Source organism: Pogona vitticeps, chromosome 3 (genome assembly GCF_051106095.1).
Source record: "Pogona vitticeps strain Pit_001003342236 chromosome 3, PviZW2.1, whole genome shotgun sequence".
In the NCBI taxonomy this organism is placed as follows: domain Eukaryota; kingdom Metazoa; phylum Chordata; class Lepidosauria; order Squamata; family Agamidae; genus Pogona; species Pogona vitticeps.
The window spans coordinates 164,264,531-164,287,771 of NC_135785.1; the positions used below are offsets into that span (position 1 = coordinate 164,264,531).

The window sequence follows — 23,241 nt, forward strand, 5'->3', positions numbered from 1 at the left end:
TTCCTTAGTGGAAAGAGCGTTTGTGGACTTCTCAGTGAGGGAAACTGAGAAGATGACCATCATGCGGTCTTTAATCAGTGGTAGCCTGGCTGAGGTTTATGCCGAGATGCCTGAGGAATTGATGAAAGATTTTGCAGAGTTTAAAAAACTGGTGTTTGCAAGACATGGGATAAATGCAGAGCAGCTGAGACAAAGGTTCAGGTCCCTCACTAAAAAACCAGAACAAACTTTTACCCAAGTGGGGGCCCAATTGGTGAGGCTGCTTGAGAAATGGCTATCGCAGGAGGGAATAGAGACCTATGAGCAGCTTAAAGATTTGATAGCGCTGGAGCAGTTCTATTCAGTCCTGCAGGGGGAATTGAAATTCCAGGTGAGGGAAAGGAAACCGAAATCTGTGGCAGCAGCCGCAGAGATCGCAGATTTTATCTCCCAAATAAGAAAGCCCTTGGGAGAGGGGAAATCTGTAGGTAAACCCAAAGAAACCTACAGCAAGTACTCTCAGGGACCAGGGAAAAGCCAGCAAGGGGGAGGGGCCCATGGTGAAGGGAAGCCCTCAGACATGAAACCAAGCCCTCAGAATTTGGAGGGAAAACCGAAACAAGAGGAGAGAGAATCCAAATACACTAGAAAATGTTATTTCTGTCAGGGAAAGGGTCATCTAATCTCAGAGTGTGAAAAATAAAAGCAGCTAAAAGGAATGGTGCCTCAGAATTCTAGTGGGACCAAGCCAAAAGCTGTGTTCTGTGTCCAGAAAGAGCAAGGCTCAGTGTCACAGAGGGAGCCTGTTGCCATGGCTACTCAGTCTGGGACAGCTGCCTCTGCTGATCAGGCTGAGGAAAATGGTCCTCTTCTGGAGGTAAAGCGCTGCTTGCTGATAAAAACAGATTCTCAGTTGTTTGAGACAGCAGGGGTGGACGTAGGAATACTTGACCGTCAGTATAGGGGGCTGCGGGACACTTGTTCCCAAGTAACCCTATGCCATCCAGATATCATCCCTAGGGAGTTTATAATCCCAAATGAGAGCATAAAGGTAGCAGGGATTGAGGGGCAGGTAATCTCTCTGCCAGTAGCAGAGGTACCTGTCAACTTTCAAGGCTGGAGGGGAGATTGGCGGATAGCGATTTCATCGACTCTGCCAGCAGCCGTGCTCGTGGGAAATGACCTGGCTGAACATGTGAAAAGGGTGCTAGTGATTACACGCTCACAAGCCACCACGGGGACAGTTCAGGGGGGTAATGATGAGCCAGAGACGGAAGCAGAGGGGAGTTCAGAAGCTGTGGTGGAAACCTTAACCACAGACAGCAGATTTGGACAGGAGCAGAAGGCAGACGCCACTCTCCAAAAGTGTTTTGAACAGGTGACTGACGCCCAGCTAACACCTGAAACCCCAGTGAGATTTCTGGAGAAAAAGGGGATTTTATATAGAGAAACCCTGAGGAATATCTCAAAAGGGGGAGATGGGATCAGAAGTCAGCTGGTGGTACCTGAAAAGTATCGCCCCATGATCTTACAAAGGGGTCACTCTGACATGTTTGCTGCACACTTAGGGGTGAAAGGGCCCCTTGATTTGATCAAGCAAAATTGGGAGCAGATCACCCAGGATGACCCACAAGACGTTGTGACATACATAGACACCTTGATGAAAGACCTAAAGAGAAATCTAGAGCTGGCAGCAGAAAACCTGCAGGCTCAGAAGGTCAGACAGAAAACATGGTATGACCACAAAGCTAGAGAGAGGCACTTTGACCCAGGGGAGGAGGTGCTTTGGCTTAGGCCCTGCAGAGAGAATAAGCTGCAGCTCAAATGGGCAGGACCATATAGGGTCATTTCCAAGATGTCAGACCTGAACTACCTAATAGAGCAAGAGGAGAACCAAGCAAGGAGGGTGGTTCACGTGAATGCCCTAAAACCCTACTACAGAGGGGAACAGAGGGGTTTATTCGCGATAAAAGCAGCTGAGAGTGAGGAAGCTGAATTACCCTTCTGGGAGGGTAGAGGGGAAGTAAAATACAACCCAGAGGAGGTAAAGATCAGTCCTGCACTCACCCAAGACCAGCAGCAAGAACTAAAAATGCTGCTTAGTAAATATCAACAGGTGTTTTCCAACAAGCCGGGGATAGTGAAGGGAGTGATGCATCGGATCCACACAGGGGATGCACCCCCGCAGGCAGTATCCCCATACCGAGTAACGGGACCCTATAGGGATAAGGTGCGGAAGGAGCTGGACGAAATGCTGAGGGAGAACATAATCGTCCCCTCTTCTAGTCCTTGGTCCTCTCCGATAGTCCTTGTGGACAAGCCTGATGGGAGCATTAGGTTTTGTGTCGATTACAGGAAATTAAACCGTGTAACCACTCCTGATGCCTACCCAATGCCCAGGCTAGACAACCTGATTGAAACCATAGGGGGTTGTCGGTTCATCTCATCATTGGACCTGGTAAAGGGATATTGGCAATTAAGAATTGATCCCAGGGATCAAGAAAAGACTGCCTTTTGCAGCCCTTTTGGTCTCTATGAGTTTCGAGTCCTGAGCTTTGGTCTCAGAAATGCACCAGCCACATTCCAAAGGCTGATGGACCAGACCTTGGCAGGGCTCAGTGACTTTACAGTGGCCTACATTGATGACATAGGGATCTTCAGTAATACCTGGGAAGATCACCTGATACACCTGGAGTTAGTGCTGCAGAGGTTAAGTGCAGCAGGGCTAACAGTAAAGGCCAGCAAGTGTCAGCTGGGTAGCCCAGAAATAAAATACTTAGGTCACATGGTAGGGGGAGGAATGATAAAACCCCTGGAGGCCAAAATAGAAGCAGTTCGTGATTGGCCCAGACCCAACACCAAGAAAAAAGTCAAATCATTTCTTGGGTTGGTGGGCTACTACAGAAAGTTCATCCCGAGGTTTAGCGAGATTGCGGCTCCGCTGACCGATCTGACGAGGAAGAAGGCTGATGACCGCATCCCGTGGACCAGCGACTGTGAGGCGGCGTTCCAGAGGTTGAAGGAGGCGCTAATCAACTATCCAGTCCTGCGTGCTCCAGACTTCGACCGGGAGTTCATCATCTACACAGATGCGTCTAACAGCGGGGTAGGAGCAGTTCTGTGCCAGGAGGATGAGAATGGTGACCAACATCCGGTGTCCTACCTGAGTAGGAAACTTCAAAAAGGTGAGAGACATTTGGCAACCGTGGAGAAGGAGTGTTTGGCCATAGTCTACGCGATCCAGAAGGCCAAGCCTTACATCTGGGGAAGACATTTTGTTCTGTGTACTGACCATTCACCATTGCAATGGTTAAAGACAATGAAAACCCACAATAGCAAACTTATGAGGTGGGCTTTGAACTTACAGGACTATGACTTTGAAGTGAAGGTGGTCAGAGGGTCAGTGAACTGTGTTGCTGACGCCTTATCAAGAAGACCTGAAGACTGAAGACGGCGAAAGAACATGGACTATATGTATATAATGAAGACAAAAAGTTAAAATGTACCTGGTTTTAAATTGGTTTGTATTAATAAAGGTAAAATTGATGTAATGCATATGGTAAATGTTTGAAATGCCTATTTGCTATGTTTAACTTGGAGTGTAAGTATATGTAAGTATTATAGGGTATGTATAACTGTTGTTGTATGTTTTATACAGGTTGTTTTTTTGGTGAAAAGCACCTTAGCTTTCCCCCTACAAAACAACTTATAAAGAGGGGAGGTGTTACATAACAGCACTGATGTTACCTGTCTGTCATGGGTTTGGAGGGAAAGTTCCATCCTATGGGGAGTGGAAGGCGGGACATCAGGAGGAGGGGCTGTACTGTATAAATATGTGATGCCTGTGTGGTGAAGAGGAGATGCTGAGACAGACTGTGAGACACTGGGTTGGGACGAAGCAGCAGCTGGGGAAGAAGAGGCTGTTGTGGGAGTCTGGGTGTCTGACAGGGTACTACTGTGTGTCAGAGTACCAGCCTGAAAGGTTCAGGGGTCTGTTGGTTAGCCAGAACTGATGGGTTCAGGGTCTGTGCTTTAAGTTAAAGGTTCTAGGTGAACCAAACTGTATGCTTGTGTGTGTGAGAATAAGCCACGTTACTTTATTTTATTCACCTGATTGTTTTATTTACCCTGTTTGTATTTAAAATAAACCTTATTCTTTTATTGTTTAAAAATCCATCCCTGGTCTGTGTGACTTATTATAGGGAATGGTTGGTGGCAGCTTAGTAACTGTGTGATAGATCCCAGTAGGTCTGGGTTTGTCACACATGGTAATCATAACTATTCAATATATGGTATTCATCTGCCGAGGGAGAAGAAGGGACAACAAACCAAAGCAAGGAAACCAATTTATGAACTCACGGAAATTTAGACTTATTCTCATATATAATCCTGCAATGTCACAAAGCAAACTGGTTTTAAAATTCAAGAAAAATTAAGAAGGCAAGGGAATATGAAAAGTCAACAATTCCACTTAGCTAGCATGAAACCAACCAATTCTTGATTTCTATCAGAGAGAGAAAAGGAGAGAGACTGTGCATAAAGTAACAGCGCCAGTAAAATAAAATCACCATTAAATCAGCGAAAGCATTTGATAGCACAACTGTATTAGTTTTAACTGTAGGTGCCAGACTGGTGCTTAAAGTACAAAAAATATTGTTGACTTTAATATTGGAATTTTTTGCTGGAAAAAAACAGGTTCTGTTCATATGTAAACATACATGCACTTAAAAAATTTACTTAAACGTATGAATTTAAGACTTTACTTTATTCAGCAAATTGATTTATTTACACAATTGGGAATGCTGGTTGAGTTTTATCAGAGGAATAAAAACAATTCTAGACAATACTGAACTTCCCTCACATATCTCCAGAAACACTGACCAACTTTTCCTTACCTGTATCGGGAACATCAAGATGCACAATAGTGGGATAGTATCATTAGACACTGATAAAACAAACCACTGAGGATCCAATACACCATGGGAATTTACCAATACTTTTGCTAACCTTTTTTTAAAGTTAGCAAAACCAGCATTAATGGTTAACATCAGAGTAAGACTCTGAGATCAGTGGGTCAGTAAAAACCTTATCAGATCATACATAATTCATAAAGTGACCTGACCTGCATCAAGCCACTTTATCAAAGAATCAAAATAGATGATAAGAGATTATTTAAAAAGACAATGATCTGATAAGGATTTAACTCAACAGAAGTTAAAATAAGAGATGCAGAGCACGGCCCCTATTAGAACAAACTAACTTTTCAGATGTCCAAAAAGAAAAGAAAAAACACAAAAGAAAAAAAAAACACTTCAACATGAAGCTACTATACAAAGTTTGTTTCATTTTCCATCAGAGTTCAGAGCTGAAATTTAATCCTGACTCTTTAGTGAGAATGATAGTTTTGGCCTAGACTTTCCCTTGCCTAGGATAATTTTTTGCTCTTCCTTTTGCTGACGTTGTCTTTCTTGTTCTAGTTTCATCCTTTCTTCATGAATTTTTCTTTGTTCTTCAACAATTTTCAATTGTTCTTCAGCCTGTAACATGAAAACAGTAGGATTTACTCAACACAATTTGCAATTCTCAAATATCTGTTGTCTCCATATTATTACACCAAGTTTCTATATTTAGTATTAATTTGCCAAGACAGAAAAATGCTACAAGGTCAAATTCTCTAGGATTAATGACTGAGAATGCATTTACATGACTGAAACATGACGTGTTTCTAAAACTTCGTATATCCTCACTGCTCCAAGGAGAAATTTTAATAGTAAATTTTCTAGGAGTAGGCAAGATCTCAGAAATCATCCTTTAATAAAGGACAAGTCACTACAGGATTGAATATAAATGCAAAAAAGCTTGTATACTTTGGACTAGTATACTATACAAAAATGTGAAATTAAATCCAAGTGTTTCTTTCTACTTGCCCTAACTCTCAGATAGGCATGGAAAATTACCAAATAATGCATTTGTTGAGCAAACCCCTGTTGGCACAATTACACCACTGTAAACCAGATCAGGACGCTGGAAATAATTACTTTAACTGAAAACTTTCTATCCCCCTATTTCAGGTTCTGAGATTCCCTAGAGCTCCCTTTTTGCCCTGGGAAAGCTTTTGGGAGCCTAAAGCCGGGGGGGGGGGGTGTTGGAGGTGGGAGGCTTTAATAGTAAAAAATGCTGCTAGATCACCACTGGTGCCAATCCCAGCAACAGTCACTGTTTACTACTGAAGGCTTCCCTAGGGCAAAGGGGAGGCCTAGGAAGACTTGGAGCCTTGGAATAGGAAACTTTCCATTAATTATTTCTGGTGCCTGGGTCTGGTTTATATCAGCATAACAATGCCAACTGGATTTTGTTCACTATGTAACATTGTACAAACCCATCTATTAATACTTACGTATGCATTTGTGGAACAGCGCTACTTTTATTTGGCTTGGTCACACCTACTGCCTATGCAGCTACCCTAGAAGGCCCCCCAACATTGTGGAGCCAGTTTTCAAGAATTTTAAGGGAAGAAATGGTGACACACACATCCTACTACACTTCAGCAAAGTTCAATATTCTTAAATCTAATCATTCCAATGACTACATTCTTCAGTATCAGGTTGTAGTGTATCATCTCTGCATTTCTTAAATATTGCTTGAACTTACCAATTTAGCTTGTGCTTCTGCAATTTTTCGATTATTCTCTTCTAGTATTCGTTCTAGTTCCTCACGCTTTGCACGTTCTTCCTCCTAAAGGGGAGGACAGGGTAAGATGTTAGAAAAGTAAAATACTCACTAGCCCATCTGCACTAGTCTTCCTAGGAATTCCTTCCGTGAACTGACTTAAAGGGGCAGCTTTATAGCCACCATCTTTGTCTTTCAAACAGCAAACTGTGCAGCCACTAAAATTGGTTTCTAGCTCTAAATTTAAATCATCCCTCCCAGTCCAAACAGCAACCAACTAAACCCTCCCTAATCAGAGAATCCTAGCCAGTTATTACTAGTATTTTAATATCACACAAATCAACAAGGACAACTACAAAAACTGGATAGTATTTACCAAATTAAAAGAGTAATATATAAAATATAAATAAAGTGAATAGTTTGTCTCACCAATCATGTATACCTACGTATTCTTTACCTATACTCCTTTTATCAGCATTAAAAGTTGAATATTTACTGTCTTGTCCAGTGTCCTGCAGAGTGTGCTCCTCGGCTGCCATACGCGCCAGCTTCCTCTTTAAAATGATTTGTACTGTTAGCTTGGCAATGCCTGCATCAGCAGCTCAACCATTTATAAAGAAACAACATACAAGGAAGGCTGAGCTGAGGAATGCAGATGTTTACGGTAAGAAGGAACAAAAATATATAAAACATTCCTAAGCAAACAATTAAATAAGAAAAAATACATTTACTGTTAGCGAAAAGTACAAATTGTAATCCATATCTGTGGAACTAAGGGCTTCCTTCATGGGCGAACGGACTGAACATCCTATAGTGAAACAAGCTTAGTTTAAAGACAGTATCAAACTGTCTTTCTACAATATAAACTGGAATTCAGAAATCCAGAGAAAGTAGGATATGGAAACAAAATGTGAAGCTGAGTGTCCTTTATAAACTTAAAGAAACTTCGTTATGCAAACCATAAGTAAAAAGACTTCAAGAAGGTTGAAGAGTAATTTCAGTAACCATTGTAAATGTTCAAGTTATCTTAATATCTGGACGTTTTTGTAATTAGCCTGAGGTCTGCACAAAAATATAGTTAATAGAAACAAAGCATGTCAGAAAAATACTTCTCACTAGGTCTAGTCACCAGCTACAGGTTGGCACCCTTCACTCCAGGAATTCAGAATTACACTGTGCAGTAAACAGTCCTGATAAGATCAGTCACTATCATGCTCACCCTCTGATATTAATTATTAAATGGGGAGGGAAGGGGGAGGACTACTATTTGAGCCAAAATCCATTGTACAAGATTTTTTAAATGCAATAATAATTAATTCAGCAATTATTTCAATCCAATTTTGTTTTGCAAAAATTAAACTAAATTTACAGCACATGCAATTACTTTTTATTTTAAACATGCTGTATCATAATAAAACTTGTAGGGAAAAATTGTCATACTGGTACTTCTCCTCTATTATCAACTAATAACTAAACCCACTTAACCAGATCACCAAACTGGGGGGGGGGGGGGAATGGTATGGAGTGAGTTGTCAGATAGAACTATTTTCAGTAAAGTTTAAAAGAAGTGCAACTTCAAAATTTTAGGATCCTGGAGTGATTAGTGCTGGCAAGCATTAAAACCTCCAGTAGCAAATTACTGTCTCACAGAAAGACATTTTCAGCTTCTGCTCCAGCTGCTGACAGAAGAAGTCACATGTTTAGCTCAACTTCAGACAAGGACAACCTGCTCTTTTACAACTCTCTAGTCTAGAGAAAAAGAAGGAGTTGTTAGTAGTCACTGAAAAAATTGTTCTCATGAATTTGGCATAAGCCTTTTGTGAAGAAAGTGAACAGGATCAGGGTTTCAGAATGAGTCCACTATGTTTTCAGGAAAAAAATGCATGATTGCCTTAAAGGGATTTTAACCAAATCTGTTTCTTTTACAAGGCACTGCAACTCAGCGCTGGACCCTGTTTTTTTTCCCCCCCGACTGAAGGCATAAAGCCTCTTACAGTCTAGGTAGAGCAAAACATATGAAGGATACATAGTTACAAATTGTTTAACCCATCCCCCCAATAAGAAAGGACTGTGGATATATCCTGCAGCCATGGCAAAAGTTTCAAACAATTCTCAAATATGTAGATCAGTTCCATTAGAATTCAAGTATCCTTGCACAAGTTTTAGGAGAGTAACTGTTTAGGTACCAGTGAGCTCCTCTGAATAAGTTAGAAATTAAGTTTCGTAGCAATGCAAGTTTACACAAGAAGGGAATTAGATTTGCTGTGTTCCATCTCCTTCTGAACGCAACAGGAGGCACAAACCAAAACTGAAAGTTTTGCCATGGACTGTTTCTACTTTCCAAACGACCGAGCGTTACCTCTCTGGCCTTTTGAGCCGCTAGTTCAGCTTGTCGCTGTCGCTCGAGTTCTTCGAGCAACTGCTTTTCCATGATGCGCTTAGCTTCCTCCACCCTGCGGAGAACTTCCCGCTCAATCTCATCTTTCCGCTTCTCCAGTTCTTCTTCTACTCGCTTTGCTACAAGCTCCTCCACTCTTCTGGCTGTTTCTTCTTCAATAAGCTTCTCTTCTATTTCCTGTTGCCGACTAGAAGGACAGAATTATTATTTCGGATCACCTCTTATTCAACGTTATACTGCATGCTAAGTCCTAAGCAGATATATGCCCAGACATGTTACATATATCTATATCAATCATATAGACATGTAGCAGTAGAAATGCAGGATGTGATGCCATGTGTTATTTTCGGATCTCAACTGGATGAGTTTTTAAATAGAGTAAATGCTATAATGTACAAGTACATTAAAATATAATACTCTATTTCTACCAAACATACAATCTAATCTCCCAAACAACATATGTAGTATAATCAAAAAGCCTGAAGAGCACACTGGACATGTGTACAATTGTAAGAATTATGCAGTGCCTTCAACAACTCCTGCTACAAAACACTATTACTAAATTTCACGTTCATTAGTTGAGTGTATTGTGCTGAAATACAGAAATACCTCAAATTTAAGTTTTGAACAGTTTTACAGCAATTCAGTTAAGTACACAAGCAACACACAAAATTGTAAAAACACAGACATTTTATGAAGGTCAACGCATAAGAGGGACAATGCTAACTGACAATAATACAAACCTGCGGGAATGGCTTTAAGCTACAATGGACTAAGCATCAAGAGCAGCAAAAAAGAGTACATCTTGAGCCAAGGGGCAAGCTCTATTTACTTTAGCTGTGCAATGTAATTTGCATGTTATTTCCTTAATTCCAGAAGATGTTAGGTACACATAGACATATTTTAAATTGGTATGCTAAAACATTAACCCAAGGCAACATTTAATCTTAATCAAGTGTTAGGATCCATCAACATAAAACTAGGCTTAATGTTTTTCTTGTCTCTAAAAATAATTGTTTCATCATATTTTCATTTTTCCCCTCCAACCATAAGGGTGAGAAACAATAGCCAGAATTCCAGAGTACCTGTGCCATTCATTTTAATGAAGAGAAGCATGTGCTGAAATAACATCTAATACAATTTAAATGTGTCAAATGCAAAGTGTGCTGCTTATATACCACTCCATAGCACTTAAAGCACTCTCTGGGCAGTGTACAATTTAATTGTGCAAGCTCACATTGCACACACACCTTGAGCGAGCTGAGAACTCCATTTCTCAATCTCAGAAGGATGGAAGGCTGAGTTAACCTTGAACCAGCTACCTGAGCCATCACAATCAAACTCAGGTTGTGAACAGTCTTTACTGCAGTACTACAATTTAATCACTATGCAACAGGCTTCAAAATTACAGTACATAAAAGTGATTTGTTAAATGAAACTCAGAGTAAAAATTCTAAGGGTGTATTACATAGGAGGCGGTCATCTTGGTATTTGAGTCCTTATACCACTAAATTTAAAGTACACAAATTAGTATATGGAGAAAGGTCACAGATAGGTACACAGATTCTGTGTACCATCACAGGTGCTGCGCTAGCTCTGACATACTTCTGCATTTGCTGCACAGACTGTAAGAACAATGATTTTAATTAGTTATTTGGTATACTGCATGTTAAGTGAGTTCATGAGATTGCACGGAAATCTGGCACCATCTGATATTTTAAGTCATGGACAGTTACTTCAAATATACTGTCCAAATACTTGCAAGAGCAACACATGAAAATATGTATGTGTGCATAATATAGGTAAACACATCTGGATGGGCCAAAAATCAAGGATAAAGATATAAGGCACTGCATTACATTATATCTAGCTTACTGGAACACAGTGCACACTATTAATCCAGATTTTAACTAAATGTTCTGAAATTTTAATAAAGCACTACTGTGTATGTCAATACTACTGTATTCAATTTTTGCTACAAGTTATGGCTTCTTGGATAATCAGAATCAACTTCAAGACGTTAATTATTTTAGCTGCACCAGATCAACCTAGGCACCTTTGAATTCCTCACTTCAGTTTAAGTCATGAATCAAACTTTACTTCTCATTAAGACACGATACTCACTGACCTTTCAGTGTAGGCATTTCATTTCAAGCAGCAGCACACTTATAAGTCATAGAGCTGCTGGAGGCCTTCTGTCACAACACTTAAAGGTGTGTACGTACAAAATTAACTAAAATGAATTTAAACAACTAATGTTATAAATGTGGGATGTAAAGAAAAGAAAATCTCAGAAGACAGTACTGTAACATCTTTAAATTACAGGGAACTTGTTTCTTTAAGCTGAGGAAAAGATCACAATGGTGTTTAACTGTAACAGCTAAGTCAGCTTGGACATTGTTATCTGTTTGCTTTTTCATCCAACTAATTGCTCACAAACCAGTGGCACAATACTCTGAATAGTATAACCTTTTCACAGAATACACTAAGCATGGATGAGAAATCCTCAGAAACAGCTGCTGCATTTTCCATGAGTGGTCTTGTACCATATTACACTACTCAGAAACAGTCAATCTGCACAAGCCACCATCTTAGTTAAGTTAGTTATGTGCTATCCAGTCGGAACTAACTTATACTAACCCTAGTAGTGCTTTCCAGGTAAGTGAAGAGTAGTTTTACCAGTTCCACACCCCCACCCAGTTTCCATGACTGAGCAGGGATTTGAACTCAGGCCTCCTGAGTCCTAGTCTGTCACTTTGTCCATTGCATCACACCGGGTATACTAAGCCATTATCTACTATTTTTTTAAAAATGATCAAAATATTGAGCCTATATAAAACACAATTTATTTTACTCTACTTATAAAATAATAGTATTGATGAGTTTCATGATGGAAATCGGATTCTGGCAGAACAAGACACATTGTTCACTACATGAATTTAAAAAAACTGTTTTGTTTCAATGCTCAGATTATTCCACCCAAATTTACATGACTGAAAGCAGTTAGATGTGTGTCTATATATACAATATTCCTGTGAAATTTAAACAGCCCTCTGATCTACAGAACTGGATCAATTCCTGCTTGCTCCGTTCTTGGAAAGTGTCTCATACTGAAGCTCTGAATGCACTGCTTGTCATCAGAACCCTGGATGCAGCACTTCACTTGATTCTGCTGCAAGCCAGAGACAGGCATAGATCACTAAATACTTCATCATGAATGAAGCACAGGAAACTTCCCTTGCAGTGAATGCTCTAGCTGCAAGGTAGTGAAAGCCAAGAGCTATACTGGCCAGGTGCCAAAATGGAGGGGGAAGGGCTACGCTGGCCTGCAAAAGGAGCTGCTCTACATCCAGTGAACAAATCAATGATGCATTCCTTTTCTTTCTATATTAGGGTCTAACACACTACCTGTATAAACAACAACACTTCCATTAATATTAAACTATATTTTGAAGTTAAAAATGCATATTTAAAGCCTGTCAGAATGACAACAATCACAGTTAAAGAAATTAAGGAAGTTACTTGATGAAAGTCAATTGAATACAGTGATGTAACTTTCCATCAAACACTCATTAGTTCTCCAACTTCTCCCAATGCGCTGCTCTAATCCCAAAATACAGTACTGTACATAGTTAGTAAACTGAACTGTTTGCTACAAGCATTGGGAAAACTAAATGTGGCGCAAAGTCTTAAAAGACTCCTGCACGGGAAATTAATTACAAACAAATATGCATTCACAAGTGGTAAGAAGAGAGTAAATGGAAGGAAATCCAGGAAGGCCCTGACCTGAGAGCACACACACATCAGTGACAGTTCAGGCCTAAGGGCTTTAGCCAGAGAATACTAAGGGGAAAGAGAGGACTACAAAAAGGGGGTGGTCTTTGATCTCCTAAGGGTGGTGTGAGGGAGAGTGGGCGTTTGTATTTAAGGCAGGTGACCAGCCAAAAGCAGCATCTCCGCAGGTGTCAGAAGAGACCTCAGCTCGTTGCCACCAAGGACCTAAGAGCTCTCCCACAATCGACACCCTGACACCGAAATATCTTTTGGCTGGACTCGTTTCTCTGTCAATATATAGCGACTCTGCCAAAGGGATCGACCAGTCGGCTTCATCGCAGCACGCCCCCCCCCCCCAAAAAAACCCTCGCCTCCGGGCCAACCGGGTTTCCTGAGAAGCTCTCCCCTGGTGGTTTCATTCGCAACTACTCCAGAGACAGGACAGCCAACTCAGCCTCCTGGTTCCCTTCACGCTTGAGCCAAGGGCTCCCGAGAAAGACCACCTTGTTCCCTCTCCTCCTCCTCCCAACGCCTCCCTCTCCCCGACCCTCCTCCGCCAGCCCACTGCCACCCAGCCGGGGCTCACATTTTCCGCTGCCGCTCGAACTCGGCTTTCTTCTCCTCCTCTTCCCGCTTCTGCTTCTCATCGAGGCTGCTCCGCTTGCTAACGGTGCGGCCGAAGATGTCGATGCGGTCGGGCGGGGAGGAGGCGCGATCTCGGTCCCTGTCACGTTCCCGGTCCCTGTCGCGGCGGGATGGGGCGGTGTTGGAGCGGGACCTGGAGCGGGACTCTCGCCGCCGGCTTCGCTTGCTCTCCCGCGACTTGGAGCGCTTGCGCGCCCGCTCCTTCTCCCGGGAGCGGGACCGCGACCGGCTCCGGTTCTTCTTGTTGTGCTTGGAGCTTTTGACGCGCTTGGAATGGGACGAACTCCGCGACCGGGAACGGCCCATACCGAGCGCCGAGCACAGCTCCGCGAAACCTCGGCTTAGCGGCCCTCAAGACACCTCTTAAGGCACCCCCAACATCCACTCCGTGCACCACGGTCACCTCGCAGGCTCCTCTACCGAAGCAGGCCCAAGGCCCCGCAGCAGCTAGACAAGATGGCGGCTGCCCGACTCCCAAGACGGGGATTCTCCTCCTTCTTTCCGCCCCACAATGCGCCGCGCACCCCCACAATGCACTGCGACACCGCGCGTGGAGGGAAAAAAGGAAGCGCCGCAGTCCCGCGACGGGAATGCCCGAAGAAGTTGCAACGGCTTTTCCCGGAAATAGCCGAACTGGGCCGAGGCAAAGCGAAGCGTTACGGAAATAGCCGAGCGCGCGGAAACAGTCATGCCTGGCATAGAACTTGAAAGCCCAGACCAGGACAAATTTGGAACTGGAGAAGAGCGCAAAATGGTGGTGGTTAGGTGCTGTCAAGCCGGCTCCGAGTTTGTGGCAACCCTATGAATTGATAACCTCCGGGAGCTCCTATTTCGATCTAAAGCCATGGTGGCCTTTATTGAGTGAATCCGTCTTGGAAAGAAAAGTAATGGAAGTAAAAGGAAATCGGTATATTTTCTTAAAGAGGCACATTGCTTCATGCAACTTCCCAAACCACACTATTTATTTATTTCATTAGCATTATATACCTCCCCATTAGTGTAATGCACTGTTCTGGGTGGTTCATAACAAGTAGAATAGCAAAATAGATAACAACCCTCTTATGTTACATATAGAACAGCGCTGTTCGCAAAAGCGGCCAGAAATATTCGAGCTAATTTTCTGAAAGCCATTGTGATCAATTGTGTGGGAGATTCCCAGATATGAAGGGTCTCTTATTATTTTATATGTCTTTGATTTTATCATGATTTTATTTGACCATATCTGTATTTTAAACAATTGTGACGGCTTTTAGCTAATACAATAAACTTGAACTGACAAGACTGAAATAGATAACAAAAACAATTTAAAAATCAAACCACCAAACGTAGAAGCAGAAAGCGCAAGGTGCATAAGATAGGCCATCATAGCCGTTGCGTGTACTGTATTTCTTGGGCTTGTATTAGATAAGTAGTGAGACAAATTACAGATTTCCTTTCGAAAATGTTTTGAAGCACCCCTACAGTGAAAATGTGGCCCGAACATTTGACAAGCCAGAAATTGTCTGCAGATTAATTGAGGTGGAATTATTTTTGTGTGTGAGCTGTTCAGAAAGCATGGTTTGTAGCGCTGTTTACATTTCCTTTCAAAGTATTGTACCAATTTGCTGCCAAACTGACGTAATAAAACTAAAACCTAAAAGGTATTAGTTTCTTAAAATCTAGGTCGCTGTTACTCAAATGTGTACATTGTCTGATAATAGAATAAGTTTATAAATTAAAAGGGGGAAGTGTCAACTTGCTTCTTTTGTCCAAACTGCTCCTAAGGACATTCCCAATTGTGATCAGATACCTGCTAAACAGATCTAGTAGACTTCGAGTAGTTCCACTCCCACCCAGCATTTTAAAACAGAATAAATACATCCTCTGTGGCTTCAACATCAGACAGATTTTCCCCCTTCCCTTATATTTAGTTTGTGTCACACAACTGATTCAGTGGAATCCACATCAGGCCATTTTGAATAGATTTAGTTGAGGTTCAGAGTCAGACTGGATTGTATCATTTTGAATTAGGTCAAAGTCATTTCACATCATTTTGCAATCTACTGTAAAAGCCAGGCAGAGTGCCTCCAAAATAATGCAGAATAGCACCATTAAAGGGAAAGTACTAGGATGGGTATCCCCTACCATTAGTTGGGGCTAATAGGTTCTAATAAAATCTGGAGTGCTACAGCTTCTTCACTTCTGTTTTAAAGTAAGTGTATAATTAAAATGCATTATTAAAACTCTTATTAAGTACCGTAATGTATTATGGTATGTTGCATATTCTTATGTTAAGTCTGCAGTTCTGTGGAAGCTCCATTGAATATAAAAATACTTTTTTTCTCAGAAAACACAGATAGTATCCAGACTAGATGTGTTAACTATTTTCCTAATATGTGTGTGTGTTCTAATTCCACTATTTATATTGCTCAGGGCACATTTTATATTATTTCAGCTGTTTTGTGTTTGGAGCAATGAATATATTGATTGGTTTTTCCACAGAAACAAAAGAAGCCTAACATCTGTGAAACCAGGAGAACATCTGGGTAAAAAATTTCAGCAGATATAGAGAACAGGTGGTAGTGAAGAAAGCAATCATCTTATCTTTACAAACCTGTTAGAAAAATACTTGTGAGATATTAGGCTGCTGAAAAACTCATCAGAAGAGAAGGAAATGCTTCATTAAAAGGTTAGAGGAAGAGTCAGTTCACTTAAAACTTTGGGCAGTACACATGGTGCTTACATGGCTAGAAGAATCAGTATAACCCTGAATGAATGAACTGTCTCGCTAGCAAATAGTGATCAGCTTTACTAAAAGTATAAGTGGAAGAATCATATAGTTTAACTATTCAGAAAGAAACTGAAACATGAGCGGTATACAATTGGGAACCACTGCCTTAGTATATCTGCCAAGTTTCATATGTCAAGGCTTCGCAGTCTTGGAGCTAAAGCGGAAAGGCACCCACTTTACCTGAACAGGTATGTTAGGGTAAGGTCAAATGCAGTCCAGTCTTCAAACCACTTGCAAATGTTTTGTCCTGTTCTGTACTGAGCAAGGAAGGTGTGGCTTCCAGCCAGAGAGCCCGCATCCAAGGTGTGAAGGTTCATTCTCTGGCTCCTGTTTAGCTTCAAATAAATCATCAGACTTGCGAAGTTTTGAAATCGGTGTAACATTTATTTCATTATTTAACAAGAAACTGGTATCTGCAAACATATTCCAACCTTTTCCCCCTTCCAACAACGTGTTGGCTAGAGGTTTCCATTCTTCAACCTTAAAGTGGTTTCCCCCTTGAATGTTCCACAGTCCCGGCCAGTCTAGGGCTGCACCCAGGTTCAATATCTGTCCTGTCTCCCCTTCCAGTAAGGGGATGGTGTCCTCATCTCTCTCGTCCAACCAGGCCAGCTCTCTGGATGTGGTGGGCATCTGCCAGGGTTCCCTGGGTATCCCCTCATTTGGATCTCCTTCACCCTCCATTCTATCCTTTCTCTTCTTTTTCAGCTTTCTCCTTTTCTTCCTTTAACTTCCTTCTCCACTCTTTGGTCTTTCACGCTCTCTCTCTCCCTAATACGAAGGTTTAGGGGTGATTGCCATCTTTCTCCGGGCATCCGCCTCCTCTTTTGGTATCCGGAGTTTCTCAACCTTCCCTGTCCATGGATCTTCTAACCAAATCCATTCCCAGCCTGGCGGTAACTCCTCCTCACCCCTCTTTATATCCGCCAGACCAGCCTCCACTTCCACCCGCGGCTTCCGTTCTGTTCCCGCCAAAACAGTCACGGTTTCTTTGACCATTAGTCCCTTCAAATTCTCCTCTATCTTCCCCAGATCTGATCCCGATGATCTTATCTTCCTGGGAGGGGGAATTGGTAGGGTCTGTACTTCTTTGTCGGATGTGGGTGGGAGAGACGGCACTCCTGTGAGAGGGGCTTTCCTCTCACCTCCGGCCTTACACAAGGGAAAAGGCAAAGCAGCATGGACAGGTACTGAAGCACTTTCCAAAGCAGACAGGCAGAGCAGTGAGATCCAGAGTCACTATCCAATATCAGTCCAGAGGTCAAAGTCAGATCAATGCCAACCACAATCCACCATCAGGGTCAGAAAGATATTGTCCAAACAGTACAGTAGTAAGACAGAGTTCAGGAATCCAAAGCCAAGTGTCTAGGAAACAGTTGATGAACTGGTAGACATGTTGTCTTCAGTGGTTTGTAGTCCAGCTGAGGCCTTTTCATAGTTGGCTGGAGCACCACCCAACACTCAACCATAGAGGTTTGAGCAGCAAAGAAAAGAACTCGGTGGTTCTCACAGGATTTGACCCCAGCTCTCTCTGGGAGGAAAAGCCTTTTCTTGAGGAGACTCACTACATCTGTTGAGGAGTCATTCCCTGCAGCTGAGCGCTTTGCCTTGGGGCTTCAACCAAGACTGGTGTCTTCAGCTTTCTTTGTTCCTGTGTGCCTCCACCTCTGACTCAGCCTTGGTACTCTACAGTTTTGGGCTTCTTGGTTCCCCAAGTGTTCATGGTTTGTGTGGCTGGAGAGTTCTTTCCTACTGGTTTCCAGAGTGCTGGCTTTGTCCTCACTGTAGGACTCCTCTGACAGGAACATGACACATTTGGTTCAAACCTCAATCCTTCTTGAAAAGAACGCTACTCTTAAGGAGCCCTCTTCTGAGGCAGCTAGTGTACTTGTATGCCACTGAGAGGCTGAACATGGTACTGCAGGACAGAGACTCAATTCTTTTATTACAATTTATGAATGCATTTTAAAAGTATTCCAAATACGAAATCACTACGTGCCCCTTAAAATCAATGTGAAATTTTGAATGTCAAAGTTTCATGCACTTGCATTTATAGAGGCAACAGACTGTACATGGTTTTATTTTACTTTACTATGCTTTTATTATGTGGTGTCCTAGTGCCATTTGTTTAGTTCATTTTATATTTCCTTTCTCATTGTTGATTCTTGTTGTTATGTTATTGTTTTATCCTGTTTTGTGAACCGCCCAGAGTGGCTGCCTTCTCCATGCTGTTTTCATATGACTAAATATGGGATAAGCTAAGTTAATAATCTGAAAACATTACTGTATTTGCAGAACAAGGCTTCTATGCATAGTCCCACCACCACCATTTTACCTGGGAGTGCTTTGAACAGAGTATCGTGTTTCTAACTGTTACAAATATTTCATTAGGAGAAGTTAAATGAAAAAAAAAACATTCCTTTGTCTTGCTGTTATGTGGAAAGAACAGCTGGATCCGGGGGCCACACAACTTTTTCAGAGTGGGTTCAGAGAAAAAAGCCAAAACTTCCCTGGCAATCAGTATTCCTTACTGAAACAGTTCAGATGACAATTTAAAACATGGCCATTTCGGTCTTACAATTTTTTTCATTATTAATCACATTTTGTATAAATATATTTTTGCATAAATGAAAACAAGGAAGGGGCAGCTGGCACCTTAGGTTTCAGTGGTTTGTAGTCCAGTATATGAGCTGCTCTGAGACAATCTGAACATGTATTTTTTTCCCCAGGTGGATTCAAATGAGAGAATCGTTATTTGCTCTATCACATGGATAGTCAAGCCCATGGGGGTAGAGGATCAAAGACAATGTCTCCTTGCTCTGATACTATGTTCTGTCCACCATCTCAGGTCAGGTCATCTTTATTTAGGACTGCCTGGAGTTCATGGAATTGCATGTGATGTTGCTGCCCCTATCCTGACAAGGATACATGCATCTGGGGGGCTTAAGTGAATAATATAGACAGGTCACAGCAGGGATCTTTTGCACACCACTAATGTTGAGAACGTGCACCCTTGCTTTGTGGGGTACCAGGGAAAAAGCACTTCTTGCCTTCTCCCAGCAGCCTCATTTGTATCAAGCAAATTTTTTGTCTGCATTCCGTTCTTGTTATAAATGAAGTAGGTGACAACTAGACAGTGGGCTTTTCCAGCCCTGTACAGTATATGGAATCCTCTCTAGGCAGAGGCTCCTCTCACACCAGGATAGCTTTCTCCTAGAGGCCTGATGGAAAACTTGTTATCTTCAAAGGTTTCTGCATCTCAGGCCTTTATTTCTGAAAATTTCTGATGATGGTAAAGTTATTACAGTAACAATAGTTCTTGCCACAACCCCCAGTGGCTTCCCTTGATGAAAAGATTCCCAAGGGAGCTTCAGGACTTTTGAGGAAAGAATCGGAAGTGTTTTATTTCCAAAAAAAAAAAAAAAATCACTATCAGATTTATGCAGCACAACTTATAGCAACAGGATTTCAGCTGAGTCCTTCTCTCTGCTTCCACCTCACTCTCATTTACTATCTGTGAGTTGGCTGGGTTACGAGCCTATTTTTTTGTTGTTTGATTCCTAGTATCAGTTAGCAAAACCACTCCCCATTCTAGATAATCAAAAAACTTACTCATAAAGTTAAAAACAAATGTTTCTATTCATGGGTGATGATGTTACACTGAGGTGTCTTACTGAACTATCTGTGAAACACACCCTGTCTTTCTGTCTATCTATCTGTTGCCCACTAACGAACATTTAATTGCAGGCTAGAAATGGCATATTTGGAAGACTGCCAGCATTTGGCTTAGCAAAGCTTTCTTCCTTTTAAAACCAGGCGGTGGCTGGGGGAACTGGATTTGATTCTGCAAACTATGCCTGAAAGAAACATGATTTGGTTACACTGATGGAGATTAATGTTTCAGAAACCACTCCCAGAAAACAAGGAACCTGATCTAACAAGGAGACTGAATTTCCTTTGGGCCTAAGCAGGCAGAAGACTTCTAGGAATAGTATGGACTTTCCTCCACTGCCTTAAAGCCACATCTTTATAACTCTGAATTTCCTCTTGGCTTTGGCCTGCTACTGTAGGGGAGAGTCCTGATTAATCTCTCAATATAAAAGTACAATGTTTTGCCAAGTTCTAATGGAAACCACGTCTGATGGGATTGTGCTTGTTGTGCGCTTATCAGATAGAAAATTTTAGAATGTCCTTCAGTTTCAGCAGCGGGGGAAAAGGCAGTTCATTTTTCAGTAAGTGCTGAAAAGGGAAAAATGAAGTTTGAGTTGTAGTGTTCCAGCCACAGAGCCTTCTTCAGGGGGAAAGAGCCACAAAACCTAAAAACATACAGTACACACATTTATGCTTTGTAAATACTTTTTACAACATGCCCCCCTTCACTTGTGGTTTATGATCCTCATGAGGTATAATTGTGTTGTTATTTCTACATTATATTGGATGGAATCCTATTGGTGTTCACATAAGGTTTCTGTAAATTGTTGCAGCTAATTGTGGCTAATTACAAGGGACCAGAGTGCATCCTGGTAGCACATTCAGGTGTGTGTGACCAGACACATGGCAGAGGCACATCCCATCAATTTGCTGCAGTTCAATGCAGCAAGATATGCAACCACGAAGGCCATTAAGAGAGTTTGCCCTCAAAAGAGTTTCATGTGTGATATACAGGCTCCCCTATTGTATCCTCACAGCAACCCTGTAAGGCAGATTAAACTGAGACAGAACAGGAAATCAGAGTGGTATTACACCATGGTCTGCACGCAACACTGGATCAGCAAGGGTTTTTTTAAATACTTTCAAGTGTACATATGACGTATACTGTAGCTTCTTTCTTTTCTTCCTACTCCTCATTTCCTATGGTTCCAAATTGCAGAACAGAACAACAAATGATATGGCATGCAAATCTTTGTTGCATTCAAACAAAAGGATGCACGATGGTTTGATGTGGGGGTGGGCATGTAATCCCAAAGACTGTGCCTGTTCCTCTCCTTTTCATACCAGCCCCTTCCCTCATGCCAAATAGTTTCTTATATCTTACAGCTCAATTTTTCATTTAAAATCCAGTGGCCAGCCAAAGGAAATCTCTTCCAACTGCCTGCTTTCCTGTATGCTCCCCTGGTGCATCAACGCTATTAACAAGAGAATTATATGGTTGGTCTTACTTTGCATGACACAAGCTTGGCAAATTATCCAGTACTCCACTCTTCCTCAAGTGCAAGTGCGATGCATTTGTGATTCCCCAAGTGTAGGCCTGTGTTTAAGTTGAGTGTTTGTTTTTGCTCCCAGGAATAGCTGCAGGAAGATGGCATTTTGGATTATAACTACCGTAAGTTGTGGTATTGCTCAGCTGTGCTACCAAGCTGGCCTGGTTTTGAAGAAAGGGGAGGGGGTTGAATTGCAGGCTTCTTGATTTCTTTCCAGATTCCACCAATGGCACGCCCATGCTTCCATTTGTTTGTTGGACCAGGCTGGCCCATTAAGTTTCTTTAATGGGGTGTTTGGTGTTTTCTGTTTGCTGCCGTCATGTTACCTGGAGGTAACACTATGGCTATCTTACCACCATCATTGCTTTAAAGGGTGGCTTACAATAAGCTGGTATACTGCCATGCCAGTGTGGTTTTAAAGTTGCAGTACATCAATCAGCCTTGGTTTTCAATGGCCTGCTAGTTTCTGAGTGTTATGCAGAAAATGTATGGTTGAATGAGTGTATGGAAAAATTATCTTCCCCAGGAGGTAGCATTCCCATTGCTATTTCCTACCCCTCTTCCTCCTCCTTACCATTCTCTGTGCAACACTGTGAAGACGTACCCAGTGGGAGTGTGGAAGCTGTAGTGATGCTGAAAGGGGGATCAGCTAGGGGCATGCCTGATGATCGAACAAAGTTTGGGTCAGTGAAATTATGAAGAGACACACCGAATGATCAGAGAATTTCATTTGGATGGAGCTAATGAAATGGACCAAATTCATTCAGCCTGGAAGGAGGTGTGGCAAAAAATGCATCTTGTATACTTCTCGAGTGACTGACCCAAGATCACTTAGTGGTGATAGATATTGCCACTGGCTCAAAATCCTCCAGTGATCTTCATGTTTGAGTGGGAATCTGAATCTAATATCCACCCAGCTATCCCTGCCATCAGCTATAGTCTCCCATGCCAATCATTAATACATTGGACTCTTTAATGGCTAGATTTCATGATAGTGAAACAAAAATAACCACTTTGAATCTAATATGCCCCTGAATATCAGATTTTGCAAACAAACAAACAAGAGAAAGCCATTGCCTTTAGGTCCTATTTATTCATTTTTCCAAAGGATCTGGATTCTTCAAAGTGCCTTGATTGGAAGACAAGGTCCACTAGGTCATTTCTGTGGTGGCACCCTGGATAGGGAATGCCCTTGGGGAATTTGGCTTGGTCTTCTTGGCCTTATTTAACTCCATGCTTCATTTGGCCTTGGCTGTCCGCTGAATCTTTTGGCCTTTTGAACAATGGGTTTTGTGTTCTCTAGACAGCTGGACAGGGGACAGATTGTATTTGTCTTCAGTGTGGAAGGGATTGTCACTCCTGAATTGGCCTTCTCAGCCACACTAGATGCTGTTCCAAGTCCTCTATTCAGACCATGTTACCATAGTCTCTTGAAAGTGAAGGATGCCTAATCTAATCTAAATCTTTGTGTCCTCTTTTGTTGCATTCTGTTTTTATTACAGTCCATTGTTTCGATATCTGTCACAACTGTTTCAAATTTGCTTTTAAGGTCCACTGCTCTACCTTGAGAGCTTCACACCTAGAAATAGCTAGATAGACATATTTTGATAAATAAAATAAAATAAATTAATAGGATGATATATATACCAGACCAGATAGCCCCAGGTGCTGCAGCTTTTATCATCCCTCATTACTAAACATGCTGGGTGGGGCTAGTGAGAATTTCTCTCCTGTGGAATTTATTTATTTAATTTTTTTATCCTGCCCATCTAGATCGAAGTCTATTCTGGGCAGCTAACAACACT

The 23,241-nt window shown here is 41.8% G+C and overlaps 1 protein-coding gene across 1 annotated transcript; it reads right to left on the reverse strand.

Moving 5' to 3' along the window:
• Positions 1-4,725: 4,725 nt before the first annotated feature.
• On the reverse strand, positions 4,726-13,935 carry ARGLU1 (arginine and glutamate rich 1). Its single transcript, XM_020794315.3, has 4 exons — positions 13,407-13,935; positions 9,008-9,233; positions 6,631-6,714; positions 4,726-5,516 (listed from the first exon to the last, which is right to left on the reverse strand). Exons 1-4 carry the CDS (start codon positions 13,769-13,771, stop codon positions 5,352-5,354), a joined length of 840 nt encoding a protein of 279 aa, XP_020649974.1. The 5' UTR covers positions 13,772-13,935; the 3' UTR covers positions 4,726-5,351.
• Between the last annotated feature and the right edge of the window lie 9,306 nt (positions 13,936-23,241).

Bases quoted from the DNA above. Each gene is read 5' to 3' on its own strand.
- ARGLU1 (XM_020794315.3), bottom strand. From the start codon at position 13,771: ATGGGCCGTTCCCGGTCGCGGAGTTCGTCCCATTCCAAGCGCGTCAAA. The intron at 6,715-9,007 runs GTAACGCTCGGT...CCTCCCCTTTAG, and splicing joins CGGCTCAAAAGGCCAGAGAG to GAGGAAGAACGTGCAAAGCG. The intron at 5,517-6,630 runs GTAAGTTCAAGC...TTCATGTTACAG, and splicing joins CAGAAGCACAAGCTAAATTG to GCTGAAGAACAATTGAAAAT.